The sequence below is a fragment of the Symphalangus syndactylus genome, chromosome 8 (genome assembly GCF_028878055.3).
Source record: "Symphalangus syndactylus isolate Jambi chromosome 8, NHGRI_mSymSyn1-v2.1_pri, whole genome shotgun sequence".
NCBI classification, from domain to species: domain Eukaryota; kingdom Metazoa; phylum Chordata; class Mammalia; order Primates; family Hylobatidae; genus Symphalangus; species Symphalangus syndactylus.
In genome coordinates this window covers 13,726,588-13,745,781 of record NC_072430.2, presented here as the reverse complement: position 1 = coordinate 13,745,781, position 19,194 = coordinate 13,726,588, and the positions used below count along the sequence as shown (strand labels likewise).

Genomic DNA, 19,194 nt, shown 5'->3' with positions numbered 1-19,194 from the left:
AATCCCTGCACTTCGGGAGGCCGAAGCGAGTGGATCACCTGATATCAGGAGTTTGAGACCAGCCTGGCCAACTTGGTGAAACCTCATCACTACTAAAAATACAAAAAATCACCTGGGCGTGGTGGCGTGCCCGTGTAATCCCAGCTACTCAGGAAGCTGAGGCAGGCGAATTGCTTGAACCCGGGAGGCAGAGGTTGTGGTGAGCCGAGATCGCACCACTGCACTCCAGCCTGGGCAACAAGAGCAAAACTCTGTCTCAGAAAAATAAAGAAAATAAAGTAAAGAAATAGGAAGAAAGCAGAGGGTGCTGGCACCAGTGCAGGTGAGGGGATCCTTATGGTAGTAGGAGCTTGTAGAAATTCTCTTCTGAGTGCAAACTATTTTTTTCAGTAAAATGGAAAGCAAACTGATCTGCTACGATGAGGAGATATATTAGAGATGTGAGGAGGTTAAAATAATTGCCAGATAAGCAGGAGAGTGAATGGACTAGAGAAATGTGATACAATTGCCAGGCAGCCTTAAGGCTTCCCTGAAGTTGGTGACCAAGGATTTAAAGTGGGAAGAGTCAGCATGGCGATATGTTACTCTCCAGCCGCATTCAGTTGCCCAGCTGCAGGCATGGCATTTGCAGAGATTGGGGTTTTGTCACATTAGTATAGTGAAAGGACAAAGGAACATTGTTATAGAACCCCCCCAGGGAGTGATCACAATGAAATTAGTGATATAATTAGGAAGTAAGAACTTGAGGAGGAAGACTGACCCTATGAAGGTGTGGGGTCAGTGGATTACAGATCCTGGTAAGTTCTGACAGTTATTGGAGTACTAGAGTGAGTGAGCAGGAAGGCAGAAGAAGTTGGTTAAATAATGGGAAGCTCAAACTTGGATCGTGAAAGGTTTTCAGATATTGGTAATGTGAAAGACTGGAGTATAACCATGTAAGTAGCTTAAGTATGTAACATTTTTTTTCTTCCTGGAAGTTTATCCTTGGTTTTTAGAAATTACCCATTGAGGTGCCAAGGGATAGTCTTCATTCATTGTTCTTGGTGCTCATTGGACCCTTTTAATATAGAGATTTTTGTCTTTCAGTTCTGGAAAATTGTCTATTTTTTAACTTAAAAATCTTCATTCGGCCGGGCGCAGTGGCTCACGCTTGTAATCCCAGCACTTTGGGAGGCCAAGGCAGGCGGATCACGAGGTCAGGAGATCGAGACCACGGTGAAACCCCGTCTCTACTAAAAAATACAAAAAATTAGCCGGGCATGGTGGCGGGCGCCTGTAGTCCCAGCTACTCGGAGAGGCTGAGGCAGGAGAATGGCGTGAACCCGGGAGGCGGAGCTTGCGGTGAGCCGAGATTGCGCCACTGCACTCCAGCCTGGGCGACAGAGCGAGACTCCGTCTCAAAAAAGAAAAAAAAAAATCTTCATTCTGGAATCCTCAAGCAGAGACTGGAGTGCTTGAAAAGAGCCTCAAAATCTGTCTTCTGTCTCTATGTTTTTACTTTCTGGGAGATATTTTTAACTTCATCTTCCAGTCTTTCTGTTAAAAATGTGTGTCTGGGCCGGGCATGGTGACTCATGCCTGTAATCTCAGCACTTTGGGAGGCTAAGGTGGGAGGATCACTTGAGGTCAGGAGTTTGAGACCAGCCTGGTCAACAGGGTGAAACCCTGCCTCTACTAAAAATCCAAAAAAATTAGCCGGGCGTGGTGGCATGCACCTGTAATCCCATCTACTCAGGAGGCTGAGGCAGGAAAATCGATTGAACCCGGGAGGCAGAGGTTGCAGTGAGCCAAGATTGTGCCACTGTACTCTAGCCAGGGTGACAGAGTGAGACTCTGTCTCCAAAAAAAAAAAAAAAAAGGAAAAGAAAAAAGAAAGGTGTGTGTGTCCTCTTCTCTCCCCAGCTCACTCTTTGATCATTTTCATCTGTTTGTTGTTACTGTCTTTACAGCATCTAGCCCTGGTGTTATGAATGCTGTTTCTTCTGCTGACTTCCTGAGAATAGTAAAGGCTTTTTTTTTTTTTTGCTTTTTATTTATAAAGTAGATTTTTGTTCCCTGCATTGTTTCTCTTTTTTTCTGGGGTTCTTTCTTGTTACCTCTCTTTCATATAGAGACTTTGGAAGTCTGGTAGCCTCTGGTTATCTGTACCTAATGTGGAGCCCTAAGCATCTGATCACAAGCTGTGTTTGTATGAATAGGACATGTTTGACCACAGAGCTTTCCTGTTGGGAGTTGTCTGGTGCTTTTATTGAAGACCCCAGATATTTGTGTCCTTAGATTTCTGAGAGTATTCAGTTTCTCTAGATAAGAATCTTCTCTTCTGCCTAGGATGATCCCACTCCTCAGTCACTTAGTCCTCCCCTTCCTGCCTTTTCATCTGGTGCTTCACTCCTGTCCTCTGGCTAGGCCTGTTGAAACTACATTTCTTCATCCTGGGGTGTGTGAAACTTCCTGAGACTTTGCATAAATGGTTATATGTTTAGTCACGAGTTTGTTGGTGAAGACTATGTTAACAACTTTACAGAAAATTAGGAGAATGGAGAAGAAAAAAACCCCACAATTCTAATATTCTGAGTACCATTTTTGTTTTTGTATATTTTCCATATACATGTTTTTTCAACATATTTTTGAATATAATTTTGTATCTTGTTTTTTCCACCCTCGGAATTTTATCCAAAGCAGTTTTCTATGTTGCCACTAATCGTCATAATTGTTCATTTCAGTGGTTATGTACAATTCCATTGATGAGAACAGCAGTTCTCAAACGTTTCTGTCTCAGAACTCCTTTAAATTGAAAATTGAGGCCGGGCACGGTGGCTCACACCAGCACTTTGGGAGGCTGAGGCGGGCAGATCATGAGGTCAGGAGATCGAGACCATCCTGGCTAACACGGTGAAACCCCGTCTCTACTAAAAATACAAAAACAAAATTAGCTGGCCGTGGTGGCGGGCGCCTGTAGTCCCAGCTACCAGGAGGCTGAGGCGGGAGAATGGTGTGAACCCGGGAGGTGGAGCTTGCAGTGAGCTGAGATTGTTCCACTGTACTCCAGCCTGGGCGACAGAGCGAGACCCCATCTCATAAATAAATAAATAAATAAATAAATAGAAAATTGAGAACTCCCCAAAGCTTTTATTTATTAGGGTTATATGTATTGATAGCTGCTGAATTAGAAGTTATTACTTAGGAAACTTAAAATATATATTAATTCATCAAAAATAATAATCCTATTACATGGTAATGTAAATAACATTTTTATGAAAAACAACTATTTTCCAAAGCAAATTATTGAAAAGAGTGACATTGTTTAAATTTTTTGCAAACCCCTTTAATGTCTGGCTTAATAGAAGTTAGCTGGGTTCCTGTGTCTGCTCTGCATTCACACTATTTCAGTATGTTGTTTTGGTTGAAGTGTATGAAGCAATGTAGCTACAAAAGGAAGGGAGCATATTAACACCCTTTTCAGGTGATTGTAGATATCGTTCTTTGACATTATACCAAAACTCAGCAGTTTCTTGGGGGTGGGTAGACAGTGATGAATTGAATTTTTATTCAAAACAACTGTAGTGACTGACAAAAAAAGTTAAAACCCAGAATGATTTGCTTCAATTAAAAATTAATTATATCCCAAGAGCAGGGGTCCACCAGGTTGTCTGAGGGGAGGGGTGAACTGGCCCAGAAACGGAGCAGGTCAAAATTCCTTTGCTGATCAGTGGGATGGGGATTGGGATCAAGATTGCTCCTGTGAATAGCCACTCCCCGGGGAACAGGGGAACATAGCGAGATCCTGTCTCTTTTTTTTTTTTTTTTTTTTTTTTTTTTGAGACAGAGTCTCCCTCTTTTGCCCAGGCCGGACTGCAGTGGCGCTATCTCGGCTCACTGCAAGCTCCGCCTCCCAGGTTCACTCCTGAGCCCCAGCCTCTCGAGTAGCTGAGACTACAGGCACCCACCGCTGCGCCTGGCTAATTTTTTGTATTTTTAGTAGAGACAGAGTTTCACCGTGTTAGCCAGGATGGTCTCAATCTCCTGACCTCGTGATCCGCCCGTCTCGGCCTCCCAAAGTGCTGGAATTACAGGTGTGAACCACCACGCCCAGCCGAGATCCTGTCTCTTAAGAAAAAGAAACAGAAACTTTTGGAAACAAGCAGACAAGGGGTGAAAGAAAGCCTTGGTGTAAGATATAATTTATGTGTTCTATATAAGGTACAGAATACACATCTTATATAACTAAAAAGCGTAAACAATCAGCATGCTTTTAGTACAACCTGGAGGTATAGTTAATGTGCAGGGAAAAAGCTCCATATAACCCTAATCCCTATATATAAAAAAATTACTGAATTCCACAGTTTTGAACATTTTTTTTTTTCTTTTTTGAGACAGAGTCTTGCTCGGTCGCCCAGTCTGGAGTGCAGTGGTGCAGTCTTGGCTCACTGCAGCTCTCTACCTCCTGGGCCCAAGCAATCCTTCCACCTCAGCCTCCTGAGTAACTGGGACTAGAGGTGTGTGCTACCACATCCGGCTGATTTTTTGTATTTTCTACAGAGATGAAGCATCCCCATGTTGCTCAGGCTGGTCTCGAACTCCTGGGCTAAAGTGATCCTTCTGCCTGGGCCTGCCAAAGTGCTGGGATTAAAGGGATAAGCCACCACACCTGGCCAACACTTTTTTTTTTTGGTGGTGAAATATATACAACATAAAAGTTATAATTTTAACCATTTTTTAAGTGTGTAGTTCAGTGACATCAAGTATATGTACATTGTTGGGCAACCATCACCACTGTTCATTTCCAGGCAGATAGTTAATACTCATTTTTTGTGGTTTCTATATTTGCAAATTTACCTATTCGATAAAATTTATTTGTAACCCCAAAATCAGTACAGCACTTTGGTAATCCTTTTCGGACATATGCGGAACGGTGAAAAAATATGCGCATCCCTAGTTGAGGTTCAACAAGGGGACATTTGCTTTCTCTTTTCAGTCTTTGTGCCGTAAACCAGTGTCTTTTTTGTGATCTATTTAATGCCATTTTTTTTTTCATTTTTGTACTTTTTGTTGATGATTTTGCCATTTAAAATGGGCCCCAAGCATAGTGCTGAAGTGCCAGCTAGTCTTCCTAACGCACACTTGAGTGAAACTTACCTAAACATGCATTTTCTTTGTAAGGCACATCATAGCCTTGCCATGGATAAAACTCTGGACAGTTGAGTTTTTCCTTGCACTGCACATGGCTATGATGCTTTATAAAGAAGATGCACGTGTTAGAAGTTTCACTCAAGTGTGCGTTACAGTGCTGTGGCTGTGAATTCAGTGTTAAGCAATCATATATAGTAAAGAAGGTGTTCTTAGACATACACATAAAACAAACTTATGTATTAATCCGCTGATGCAAAGTGTTGTGACCAGAGGCTTGCAGAAACCTAACCCCCTAGAAGCGATGATTTCGTATTCACTAATTCAGTGAGCACAGTAACTGCATAGAATGAACAATGAGAATTGACCGTAGCTCCTTTTTTGAAAGAAGAGGCTTAATTATGGAGAAAGGCATCAGGAAAAATCACAGGCTTTCCTCATTTGTGTGATTTTTTATTCTGTTCATGTCTTCAAGAGTGGAGCCATAAGAAGAAAACTGAGAGCTCCCAGTAAATGGGTAACGAGTGCCTGGCTTAGCCTCATAGAGGCCAGAGGAACGTCAGCCTTTACACTGGGACATTCCACACACATAACACAGAGTTCTTTTCTGTGGACAGTTGAGTTTTTCCTTTTCCAAGCATATTCTAGGGTTGTCTTTCTGTGCCCTGCTACATGTGCCACTGTACTGCTGTCAGATTTTTATCTCCCAAAACTTCTTTGAAGTCACTTGTCTTCTGGTGGCACGCCTTCCCTTCTCTTGGCCATTCTTTGTCATTTGGTCTTTGTTCTTCAGTGGGCCTAGCAGGTGGCAGGACAGAGAAATGCATGTGATCAATATGCCATCTTTAACCAATGTCCTTATTATGGTTATGAAAATAACTTTTCATATAATTATTTTTATTCAAGTTACATATTACACACAGTTTAAAGAGTCAAGACTTGTTACAAAAGAGTCCCCTAGACTCACTTGTTTCCTTGTCTCCCAGGATGGCCACTTTTAATCTTTTAAAGTGATTCTTTAGTCTTTTAAATGATTCTTTCATACTTTATAACATGCTTGTAGTCTTGTTTTTCAGGTTTAGGCATTATCTATTGACATTTTATTTAAAGTCATTTTATTTATTGACTTTAAAAAACACAAAAACTCTTTAGTGAAATGTAACACAGGTTGGGTGCAATGGCTCATGCCTGTGAATCCCAGCACTTTGGGAGGCCGAGGCAGGCAGATCACCCGAAGTCAGGGGTTCAAGACCAGCCTGACCAATATGGTAAAACCCTGTCTCTACTAAAAATACAAAAATTAGCTGGGCATGGTGTGTGTGCCTGTAGTCCCAGCTACTTGAGAGGCTGAGACAGGAGAACTGCTTGAACCTAGGAAGTGGAGGTTGCAGTGAGCCAAGATTGTGCCACTGCATTCCATCCTGGGTGACAGAGCAAGACTCCATTTAAAAAAAAAAAAAAAAAAGAAACGTAACACACATAAAAAGCGCCCAAATCATAAGTGTACAGCTTGATGAATTATCACAAAGTAAACAAATTTGAATAACCATGACCCAGGCAAAAAATATACTGTGACCCACACCCTAGAAACCTCCCTTTGGCCTCCTTCAGATCCCTTCACTACCCCACCTCCTCAAGTGAACCACTGTGCCACCTTCTAATACTATAGGTTTTGTCTGTTTGTTATTTTAACATTGTACTAATAGAATGTTAGAGTATATTAATAATAGTGTATTATTTTGTGTCTATTTCTTTTACTCTACTTCATGCTCGTGATATTCTTCCATGTTGAAGTTTTCATTTGTAACCAACTGTTGTAGTTGTTTGGCTTGGTCTCCATTTGCTATGGATTGAATCGTATGCCTCAAAATTCATATGTGTAAGCCCTAACCCCCCGTGTGACTGTATTTGGTGATAGGGTCTTTATAGAAGGTTAAGTGAAGTTGTAAGTATGAACCCTGATTGATAGGATTAGTGTTATTACATGAAGAGACACCAGAAAGCTAGGTTTCTCCACCACGTGAGAACACAGGGAGAGGGTGGCCATCTGCAAGCCAGGAAGAAGGTCCCCTCCAGAACTGTGAGAAAATAAATTACTGTTAAGTCCCCCAGTGTGTGGTATTTTGGTTATGGCAGCCCAAGATGACTAATGCATCATTCTTCAGGCCACTCTGTCCCCCTAGAGGACTTGCAGTCTCTTTTTTTTTTTTTTTTTTTTTTGCCTCCTCTTTTAGTGGCTGTGAATGCTGTTAACACTTTTAGAAACAGGGTGTTAGGATCTTTTGACCGTTGGTGAACCAACAGAAAGTGGAAGATAAGGATTTTTCTCCGGTGGGTGTCTGCTGTGGATTTGTTGGGAGAAGCCCTTCTCATGTATGAGCTGGCCCTATCCCTATTTTGTAATTTTCCACTTTGCTGCTGGCGTCAGAGTGAATGTAAATGGAATTTCCCAGAAATTTCCACAGCAAGTGGCTTTCTCACTTAGTGAGCCCCCTTGGTGTTTGTTGAGTCTCCCTTTACCCAACCCCACAATCATTGGAATAAAGGGGTGGTCTTCTCTCCAGTCTACACCTTTCTGAGGCACTGCAATCGGGGACACCCCAGTTACCACCTCTTTTGGTGACCCCGAGGTTTCAGCTTTGCCTGAGCTCTCCAGGCTCCAGCTCTGGGCCAAGGTGATTTTGGTGGAGTCATCCCAGCAGGGAGCTAGGAGGAAGAGGGGATTAGGAACTCCCGCTCAGGCTTCCTTGCTGCACATACACATGTCACATCAAATGATGGTGTTTCACTCTGGAGACATAGTTGCTTTTGATAAAATAACTTTTCTGCAGTTTGGTTAAGTTGATTGAAACATATTTGAGCTCCTATTTTTGCTTCAGATGCTATTGAATTGCAGTACCTGAAGATGAAAATGTATAAGAACAGAATCAGGCTGGGCTTGATGGCTCATGCCTGTAATTCTAGCACTTGGGGAGGCCGAGGCGGGCGGATCACTTGAGGTCAGGAGTTCAAGACCAGCCTGGCCAACATGGCGAAACCCTGTCTCTACTAAAAAAATACAAAAATTAGCTGAGCGTGGTGGCGCGCATCCGTAATCCCAGCTACTTGGGGGAGGCCAAGGCACGAGAATTGCTCAAACCCGGGAGGCAGAGGTTGCAGTGAGCCAAGATCATGCCACTGCACTCCAGCCTGGGCAACAGAGCGAGACCCTGTCTCAAGAGAAAAAAAAAAAACAGAATCAGAATCTTTGGAATAGTGACTGGATGCCGTGGCTCACGCCTATAATCCTAGCACTTCGGGAGGCTGAGGTGGGCAGATGGCTTGAGCCCAGGAGTTTGAGACCAGCCTGGGTAACATAAGGAGACCTCATTTCTACAAAAAATTAGCTGGACATGGTGGCACGTGCCTATAGTTCCATCTACTCGGGAGGCTGAGGTGGGATGATCACCTGAGCCTGGGGAAGTCGAGGCTGCAATGAACCGTGATCATGTCACTGCACTCCACCCTGGACAACAGAGTGAGACCTCATCACTGCACTCCACCCTGGACAACAGAGTGAGACCTCATCTCAAAAAAAAAAAAAAAAAATCTTTAGAATAGGAGGAGGGTATTGAGCAGAACCATAAGAAAGTAGTGATTAAGAGTCCAGGTGTGAAAATAGAAACCAGGTCTCAGGAGCTCAGAGAGAAGAACTGGAAAGGCAGCATCTTTGATGGATTTGGCCATGAGGAGGAGGAGGAATAAAGCAGAATGGAGGCCAGAAAAGAGGATGTATGTCTAAGGGTTTCTTTGGAATTGGGAGATCCAGGTATACCGTGTAAAATTACTTATGAAGGTAAAGTTTGAAGAAAATTCATTCGACTTTGATTTATATAATTTTTAAAACCTCATTATCTGTTAAAACACCAAAAGCCCTGTTTCTTGGTTACTGATTATGAGTGTTCAAGGCCTCATATCAACTCAGCATTTATTTATTTATTTATTTTATTTTATTTTTATTTTTATTTTTTTTTTTTGAGACAGAGTCTCGCTGTCTTGCCAGACTGGAGTGCAGTGGCACGATCTCGGCTCACTGCAACCTCCACCTCCCAAATTCAAGCAATTCTTCTGCCTTAGCCTCCCAAGTAGCTGGGATTACAGGCCCATGCCACCATGCCCAGCTAATTTTTTGTATTTTTAGTAGAGATGGGGTTTCACGATGTTGGCCAGGATGGTCTCTATATCCTGACTTCATGATCTGCCTGCCTCGGCCTCCCAGAGTGCTGAGACTACAGGCATGAGCCACCACACCTGGCTTATTTATTTATTTATTTATTTATTTATTTATTTATTTGATGGCGTCCCATTCTCTCTCCCAGGCTGGAGTGCAGTGGCACCATCTTGGCTCACTATAAACTCCGCCTCCAGGTTTCAAGTGATTCTCCCGCCTCAGCCTTTTGAGTAGCTGGTGGGATTATAGGCATCCGCCACCAAGCCCCTAATTTTTGTATTTTTAAGTAAAGACGGGGTTTCACCATGTTGGCCAGGCTGGTCTCGAACTCCTGACCTCAGGTGATCCACCTGCCTCCCAAAGTGCTGGGATTACAGGCATGAGCCACCGCACCCAGACAACTCAGCATTTATTGAGTACTCCTTATGTGCCAGTTAGGGCTATAAAGATGAATAAGATGTCTTTTCCTCAGTTGAGATATGCATAAGACAGTTCGTGTTTGCCTATTTCAGTAATCAGTATTTTCTTTTGCTTATTCAGTTTCCATTGAAACTTACATTTTCCAAATACAAAATTAGAATTCCAACTTTGCATTTTTCAGGTGCACACACTCATTTACTCTCCACTCCTTCCCCAGTTCTGATTTGCTTTCTCCTGGCCCATCCACTCCAGAGTCAGAATTGCTGGATGCCTTGTTGCAGTGATTTTTTCTGTAGCTCCTCTGTAGGTTATAGACTCATAGGGAATAAATAATGTGGTCAGATGGAGGCTTTAGACCAAGTTAAGCAGGGTTTTTAAAACATGGTGTTAATGTACATAATGCAGCCGTTCTCAAAAGTATGGCATGGGGAGACCCCTGGGGGTTTTCTGAGACCCTTTTAAGGAGTCTGCAGAGTCAAAACTATTTTTGTGATACTAGTAAAACATTTGCTTTTTTCATTCTCTCTCTCACAAGTGTAGAGTGGAATTTTCCAGAGGTTACATGATGTGTGATATCACAACAGATTGAATGCAGAAGCTTGTATGAAAATTTCATACAAATATATTATTTGTGTTATAATGGGCTTATTGTTATTTTGAAATCAATTATTAAATACTTTCTTTTAATAGTTTCTCAGTTTTTATTTGTATTATGGTAGATATTCATTGATACAACCCACATTTGGGGGAATCAGTCATCTTTAAAAGTGTAAAAGGGACCAAAAAGTGTGAGAATGTTTGATGTAGAGAAACTCCAAGCTTATTCCCTGGACTTTGGCTATAGATGCTTTCTTCAGGGGTGGGTCTTCTGGGCCTGTGTCCTGCAGGATGCCCAGTAGGAAGCACAGCCTCTTTGATCTTACGGGGGTGGGCTCATTGGCTGTTTTGGAGCTCAGATGCAAAGCCGAGTTACTTGATATTCCCTGGTCATGGCAAAGCCTCTCTCTACTCTTCTTCCCTTCTGTTGTCACTTCCATTCTTTTCCCATAGTCCATAGAAATCATTTTTACGTGACAGTGATGAGCTGACCAGAAGCTATAGAAGCTATAGTACTTCCTATATCCTAATGGTTTTTAAAAACACTAGCTGGGGCATACTCACCCTTTCTGAACAAAAGCTGCTCGGTGACCCTTCTGTTGCCTCTCTATATATTCACTTGGTTAGGCCACAGATTGGTTTGGACCTAGTTCCCTTTCCTTCTTTAACTGCCCAAAGGGCTTTTCTGTTTAAAAAAAAAAAAAAAGTTTTTAAAGTTTTCAGATTCAATACCCACCTATTTGTATGCTTACCCATCCCAGAGTCAGCTAAATTTAAAGTGTCAGTAAATTGTAAAGAAAAGATTTGCTACGTTGCATATGTTTTTTGAAGTGCTTTCTGTGTATAATCTCTCTCTCTCTTGGTTTGGAGGAGATTTTCCCCTTGTCTATAAGTAACTTAAATATAAAATGTTGTAACAATACGTTTATTAGTTTGAAGCCCCAATTTTATTTTCTTTTTTTTTTTCTTTTAAGTGAAAACAAGTTTATAAAAGAAGTAAAGAAACAGGCCAGGTGCTGTGGCTCACACATGTAATCCCAGCACTTTGGGAGGCCGAGGTGGGTGGATCACCTGGGGTCAGGAGTTCGAGACCAGCCTGGCCAACATGGTGAAACCCCATCTCTACTAAAAATACAAAATTAGCCAGTCGTGTTGGTGCACACCTGTAATCCCAGCTACTCCAGAGGCTGAGGCAGGAGAAACTATGAAAACTTGGGAGATGGAGGTTGCAATGAGCCGAGATCGTGCCACTGCTCTCCAGCCTGGGCAACAGAGGGAGACTGTTTAAAAAAAAAAAAAAAAAGAAGAAGTAAAGAAACAAAAGAATGGCTGCTCCATAGACAGAGCAGCAGTATCAGCTGCTTGACTGAGTCTACTTATAGTTATTTCTTGATTATATGCTAAACAAGGGGTGAATTATTCATGAGCTTTCTGGGAAAAGGGCAGAGATTTCCTGGAACTGAAGGTCCCTCCCCTTTTAGGGGACTATTTAGGGTAACTTCCCAAGGTTGCCGCGGCATTTGTAAACTGTCATGGTGGTGGTGGGAGTGTCTTTTAGCATGCTGATGCATTATAATTAGCGTACAATGAGCAGTGAGGACGACCAGAGGTCACTTTCATCACCATCTTGGTTTTGGTGGGTTTTGGCCTGCTTCTTTACCGCATCCTGTTCTATCAGCAGGGTCTTTGTGACCTGTATCTTGTGCCAAGCTCCTCCTATCTCACCCTGTGACTAAGAATGCCTAACCTCCTGGGAATGCAGCCCAGTAGGTCTCAGACTTATTTTACCCAGCACCTTTTCAAGATGGAGTTGCTCTGGTTCAAACACTTCTGACATATTTCCCGCCTCCCTTTTACGGGGGACCCTTAATCCTTAAGAATTGTAACGGGACAAAGATCATCTGTAACTTCTTTGCCGAATAGGGGTGATGATATTCCTGCCTATTAGGGTCTCTTGTATTTAGGGTAGGGAGAAGTTTAGTGAGAAAGCATTGGTATAGAAGCCCATATTTTCAGTTACATAATTTTATAAGTTACAATTGCTTATTGTAACCAGCTGAGTTTTAGGTTTTGTGGTTTGTTGCTTGCTTGCTTCTTAATGTCATGTATCTTGGCATTTATCAGTCCATAATTACTAAATTCTTAAAATCCATAAATATTTGTTATTCTTTCTAGGTTGCAATAAAAATAATTGACAAAACTCAGTTGAATCCAACAAGTCTACAAAAGGTAAGATTGGTTCAATATCTAGTACTTTTTAAACGATCGTCAGTGCTAGTTGCCATCTAATTTGTCCCTTAAATACCTCAACTGTTATTTTATGTTTAATGCCATAAAGCTTCCTATTCCTCAAATGAATGCAACTTAATGTAGTATTTCATAAAAAATTGTTGGGTTATCTTTGGTTGGAGATTATTTTTAAATGTTCTTAACAGCACAAACTAAAGGCTGTGCTTTTTTTTGTACTTTTTTATTGATATAGTTGTACAAGGCTGTACTTTTTATTGAATATTCTTAATATTGACTAGAGTTTTCTTAAAATAATACAGTACAAAAATATTTTAATGTAATTGATATTGTGCAAATTTGTACCTTTCTTATAGCTAATACTGAAAATTTTAAAGTGAACACTTTGGCTTCCTTAAACTCTTGACACACCACATCTGATTAAGGACTGATGATTAATATAAAAGGGAAATGTTAAAGTAAAACTGAAAGTGGAAAAGCATGTTCATAAAGCAGTATTGCCATTGGTATCATTTAACATAGGTCAAGTATTTGCCCTAGTGCCTTTTAGAATCACCTGGGCAGATTTTTGAAAGTCCTAACACTTACATAATAATGCCTAAGCAATTAGGTTGGGCCCAGGCATAGGTATTTCACTGGTAGGACATCAGCAAATAATTAATGATTGTTATAATAAAATCCTTCTAGTTGTTTTCAGCTTTGCAGAGTCTTTTTACATACTTCATTTGATTTCTAGATTTGACCTGTAGTAGTTGGGGCGGGGGGCGGGTACAGAGACCATGAAGTAGGAAGAGAAAGTACTGAATTTAAGTCCTGGCCCTGCCACTTAGCCGAATTTCTGACCTTGAGCAAGGCACTTAACTTTTCTGGACCTTGGGTTTCTCATCTTTAAAATGGAGATAATTTCATCTTCTTATGATGGATGTGAGTATTAATGAAATAATGCATATAAAAGGGCTTTGTAAACTGCACAGCACTGTACAGTTGTGCGATATTTTGATAAGCGCAATGCTCTATATACATTTCTAATGTATTCCTCATGGTTATTTATATCCTGGTAATTTTGAAGCCCTGTCCCTGTTTTGTGTGTGGGAGGTGGGGAGGGAGGTAGACTTTCTCTGCACTAAAAATGTTATTTCAACAAGTGGTTCTTTGTGATCGGCAACCCATAATGGGCCTTAAGGCTTCTTAAGGTGGGCATGAAACATCTAAAAATTCCAGTCCTTTGTCCTGAAGAGTAAATTTTATCTATTTCCTTAAACTTCCATATCTTCAGCTATCTAAGGATTTGGTACTAATAAATACATTAGGGGTTAATAAAATTTAGTATTCAGAACTAAAATTAATATATAAGGATGTTTAATGAGGACTCTGACTATTCTATGATGTTACATACCTTCCACTATTCATGTGTACCTGGATATAATTGTAATCCTAACAGTTTTCCTGGAAAAATTTTTACCATGGTGTTGTATCAATTGGCTGCAGTTTTTCCATCTTGTTTGCTTGCTTCCTTTATTCATTTTATTTTATTTTATTTTTTTGGTAATATTTTTCATTGCTGCTCTTCTTTTATTATTTGTCACATCATTATCAGTTTAGTGCATGGTAGTTTGGTTAGCCCATTAGTGTGATTATGCATATTTGCATCTGAATTTTGGCTTATAGTAATAATTAAAACTTTAAGATTTGTTTTTGGTATCATTCAAGTATGAACCATTCACCGAAGACTTATTCTAAAGCCAGCTCTATCCCAAGTTAAATAACTTGATAAGTATAATATTTTCAATTTATAGGGCATTGTTTAAAATTGTGTATATAACTTCATATGCTTATAAAGTAAATTAGAAGCATTTTATATACATTTGTTTCCAATTCTTTTTCACCGAGTATCTTACCCCCAGGCCCCCATCTTCCCCCCACATCCATTTTGCAACAATGTAGAATGTACCAGGCAACTTTGTCAGCCTCCTTTGCAGTCATTCTTGCATCCTTTTTGCTTCTCAGCAGCATTCGTAGTTGTATCACACTTGCTTCAGGAACAGCTCTCTTAGATAGAGATTTAAAGGTGTGGAGCATGCCCTAGCAGCTAACATTCATCGTAAGGAACATTCTGCCATCAGCAGTATGCAATCTGTTTTTACCACCACTACCGAAAAAGGTGGACTGGCTCATTCAGGCAGTGTTTGAACACACGTGTTAAAATATCGGTTTCATGGTATTCAGGCTTGCATGCTGGGTCATGAACATTTACTAAATGCACATATAAGTAAACCTGAGTTGACTATGTTTGCAAATTGATATTATTTTCACAGATGAGTCTCTTCATTTTTCCTTTGTATTTGTGCAGCCATTGAATTAATAAACGTTAGATTCTGGTGAGAGATTTATTTTTCTCCATTGTTTTTGTACTTTTAAGAGATGGGTCTTGCTCTGTTGTCCAGGCTGGACTCAAACTCCTGGGCTTAAGCAGTCCTTCCACTTCAGCCTCCCAAGTAGCTGGGACTACAAATGCACACCATAGCATCTTGCTATATACCTTCCAGTGTCTCACTACTATATCTGGAATACTGTTCTATTCTTATGCATCTTTTAGGTTAGTTTTTTGTTTGTTCGTTTGTTTTTGTTTTTGTTTTTTTGAGATGGAGTCTCGCTCTGTTGCCCAGGCTGGAGTGCAGTAGTGGGATCTGAGTTCACTGCAATCTCCGCCTCTTGGGTTCAAGCAGTTCTTCTCCCTCAGCCTCCCGAGTGGCTAGGACTACAGGTATACGCCACTACACCTGGCTAATTTTTGTATTTTTAGTAGAGATGGGGGTTTTGCCATTTCAGCCAGGCTGGTCTGGTCTCAAACTCCTGACCTCAGGTGATCCACCTGCCTCAGCCTCCACTTGCTGGGATTACACGTGAGCCACCTTGCCCGGGCCAAGGTGGGTGGATCACTTGAGGTCAGGAGTTCGAGACCAGCCTGGTCAACATGGTGAAACCTCGTCTCTACTAAAAATACAAAAATTAGCTGGGCGTGGTGGCACACGCCTATAATCCCAGCTTCTCAGGAGGCTGAGGCAGGAGAATTGCTTGAACCCGGGAGGTGACAGAGCAAGACTTTGTCTCAAAAAAAAAAAAAAAAAGAAATTTGTCACATGTAATGAAATAAGTGATTTTTTGTAATGTATTTATGATAGCTGGTTAGTTAGCCAACCTTGAGCACATTCAGGGATGGAGACACACTCCTTCCCATAGCATCTTGTTCCAGTGTTCAGTGGCTTTGCTATTAGAGCGTTTTCCCCTTACTTCAGACTAGCATCTGTCTTCTAGAAACTTCTACCACACTGTTTACTATTTGTCATATGGAGTTATAGTCACTCCAAACATAACCAGCCCTTAGAAGTTGCTATTTTGGATCTTGTTGATTTTCTCTTATGTAGAGTAAATCCCCTCAGCCTCCTTGGGTACTCCCACAGGAGCTTCGCTCAACAGAAGCCTACTTTATTCCATACTTGGAATTGTTTTTTTTCCCCCCCACCTGAATTTGTTTGATTCCTGCTAAAATTCATTTAATTGATTTTCTGCCTTAATTCCAGTCTTTTGGGGGATTTTGGAATAATGGGTCATTTGTATTAGCTGTTATGTAAATTGGATATGGATGTCTCCATCCAATTAAAATATTAAACAAGGCAAGAACAAGACCTTTCAATGGAGAATTCATCCAAGTTGATACTGCTGACCCAGTAGTAAAGCATTTTTTGAGTAAGATTTAACCACCATTCTTAAATATCTAGACTTAGTAAGACAGAAAGGGAAATCCCTGTGTTTTTAAATTTTAATGAGATTTACAGAGGAAGAAAAAAAGGAACATTAAACACAAATATATGCAAAATACCCACTAGGATTTATTAAAGCATTATTGACTATGGATTTCATCAGGGTCTTTGTAGGGAAATCCTGCTTATACCCACCTCAATCTTCCTCCCTCCCTTCCTTCCATTGGCCTTATCGTGATTGTAAAATAGGGCAACACTACATTCCGTAAAATAGAATAAGTGTTCCTATGAGCTGAGCAGAAGTTGGCTTTAGAGACAGGCAAAGGCTGAAGAAGGCTGAGGCAGGCCAGGCGCAATGGCTCACTCCCGTAATCCCAGCACTTTGGGAGCCTGAGGCGAGAGGATCACTTGAGCTCAGGAATTCGAGATCAGCCTAGGCTGCATAGAGACCCGTCTCTACCAAAAAAAAATTAAATAAATTAACCAGGTGTGGTGGTGTGTACCTGTAGTCCCAGCTACTTAGGAGGCTAAGATGGGAGGATCACTTGAGCCTAGAAGTTGGAGGCTGCAGTGAGCTGTGATGGTGCCCCTGCATTCCAGCCTGGGCAACAGAGCAAGACCCTGTCTCAAAAAAAAAAAAAGCTGAAGCAAAGAACAAAGAGCATATTGATCCTTTCAGAGTTCCTTTTTTTGTAAGGCAGGGACAGGGAAACAGAACAATAAACCACAATAGACTATACCACATAGAAAAGTAACCGATTAGTTAACATCAGGTTACTTCATACTACATTTTTTTCTGTAAGGATTAAAGCAGTAGGAACTTTATTATTGTGCCAATTGAAGTTTTTTCTTTTTTTTTTTTTTTTGAGACAGAGTCTCGCCCTGTGACCCAGGCTGGAGTGCAGTGGTGTGATCTCGGCTCACTGCAACCTCCGCCTCCCAGGTTCAAGAGATACTCCTGCCTCAGCCCACTGAGTAGCTGAGACTACAGGTGCGTGCCACCACGCCTGGCTAATTTTTGTATTTTTAGTAGAGGCAGGGTTTCACCATGTTGGTCAGACTGGTCTCCCAACTCCTGGCCTCAGGTGATCCGCCTGCCTTAGCCTCCCAAAGTGCTGGGATTACCGGCCTGAGCCACCGTGCTCAGCCAGGACAGTTTAAATCTTCAATCGGGCTGGACGCAGTGGCACATGCCAATAATGGCAGCACTTTGCGAGGCCGAGGCGGGTGGATCACCTGAGGCCAGGAGTTCGAGACCAGCCTGGCCAACATGGTGAAACTGCATCTCTACTAACAATACAAAAATTAGTTGGGCGTGGTGACATAGCCCCAACTACCCAGTAGGCTGAGGCACAAGAATCGCTTGAACCTGGGAGGCGGAGGTTGCAGTGAGCCAAGATCACACTACTGCACTCCAGCCTGGGTGACAGGGCGAGACTCTGTCTCAAAAAATAAATAAATAATAAACTGTCCTGTTTGGGAAATTAGCTGTTATCTCCTTTTCTTCTGATTTCTAGGAAGGTCAGATAACAACTTAATTTAGGTTTGGGAATGTGGAACCTTAGCAGGGATTACTCCATTTTTAATTTTAACCTGGTTTCCTGGGGCCTAATGCAGGAGCTTAGTCCCAAACAATGGCTTCCTATAATTTTTATTTAGCAATTCTTCCCTTTTGGTCAGGCTTTCACCTAGGTAAGAGTGTAACCAAAACCTAGGATATCCCTGCTGTTCTCAGTTGCCATCATTTTGGGTTTCCCGTTTCAGCGTGCCATTGATGGGGTGTTCTCATTATCGTGTGTTTCTTTTGAGTTTTTGTTGTTCTAGCCAGAGAGAAACCATTTGACATCCGATAGGTGGCTACATGGAGACACTTAACACTCTAGGAGGGTACAGCATACCAGAGAGACTACCATTATGACTATCATGAGGATCACACCAAGCATTTAGAGTATGCTCCTAAGCCAGGGTTTTTATGAACCAAATCAGCTAAAATTGTATAGCCAAACAAGGAGTCTGCCAATTTTAACCAAGTGGTCTGCTCTACCATACCCAAATCGCAACGAGAAGTGTCATGAACTGCACAGATTCCTCCATGTTTGTAGGCAGTCCAGCATTCCATGACCGGGCTAAGTATAAAGTAGGGAGTGCAAGTTACCCACAGAAGCTACTGACTGTGAAATTTTAGCTACAGCATGATCCTGCCAAAGTGAAAGAGGTAGGCATTAGTAAGGAAAAATTAAGAGGGGCAAAAGCCTTGTTATGAGGTCTTGTTGTTCGGACAGTCTTGGGAAAAGCTGTCCATAGCCTGCAGTCCACAACTTCTTGTCCTGGTTCGCAGTTTGAATGTCTCTGGTTGTGGCATCTGGCATTCTGGTGAATTCTCTGTGTGGCCTACACATCAGGCATGAGACTCGAAATTTACATCAAGCTGTCAGCTTTGGTTTATAGGGCTTCTGAAATTGAGCAGCTCATTCTTCATTGGCAAGTTGTAGCCAGATATTAAAGAAAACTAGAAGAATTCAGAATCCAGTTCAGTCAGGAATAATCTTATCAGGTCATTTCTGGAAGTCATTTCTGTGAATTAATATTTTAGCAGCCTTTTTTGCTTCTAATTTCAAATTGGAAGGTATAGGGTTATTCATTGTGCCCCTCAAGCCTGGTCCACTCTGATACCGCTCAAGCACCAGACACCTACCCAGGAAGAGGGAGGCTGTTTTCTTTTTAAAGCTAGTATTTGCTTTGGAGCCACTGTTAGTGCTTAAAGCTCTGTAGCAGTAGCAGTAGCGGCTTTTTTGGTGTCCTAGGGAATGTTGGTCATGGGATGTAGCAGGG

At 41.5% G+C, this 19,194-nt stretch overlaps 1 protein-coding gene across 29 annotated transcripts in view; it reads left to right on the top strand.

Annotated features, from left to right (window-relative positions):
- MARK3 (microtubule affinity regulating kinase 3) overlaps positions 1 to 19,194 on the top strand; it is a 120,447-nt gene that overhangs the window by 30,675 nt on the left and 70,578 nt on the right. For 26 of the 29 annotated variants that reach the window (XM_055288020.2, XM_055288018.2, XM_063643841.1 and 23 more), the window contains one exon: positions 12,530 to 12,583. The exons of the other annotated variants lie outside the window; for them this stretch is intronic. In XM_055288020.2, the coding sequence (XP_055143995.1) occupies positions 12,530 to 12,583 (54 nt within the window). Of the gene's footprint in view, positions 1 to 12,529; positions 12,584 to 19,194 lie in introns of those variants that run through there. 29 annotated transcript variants of the gene reach the window in all.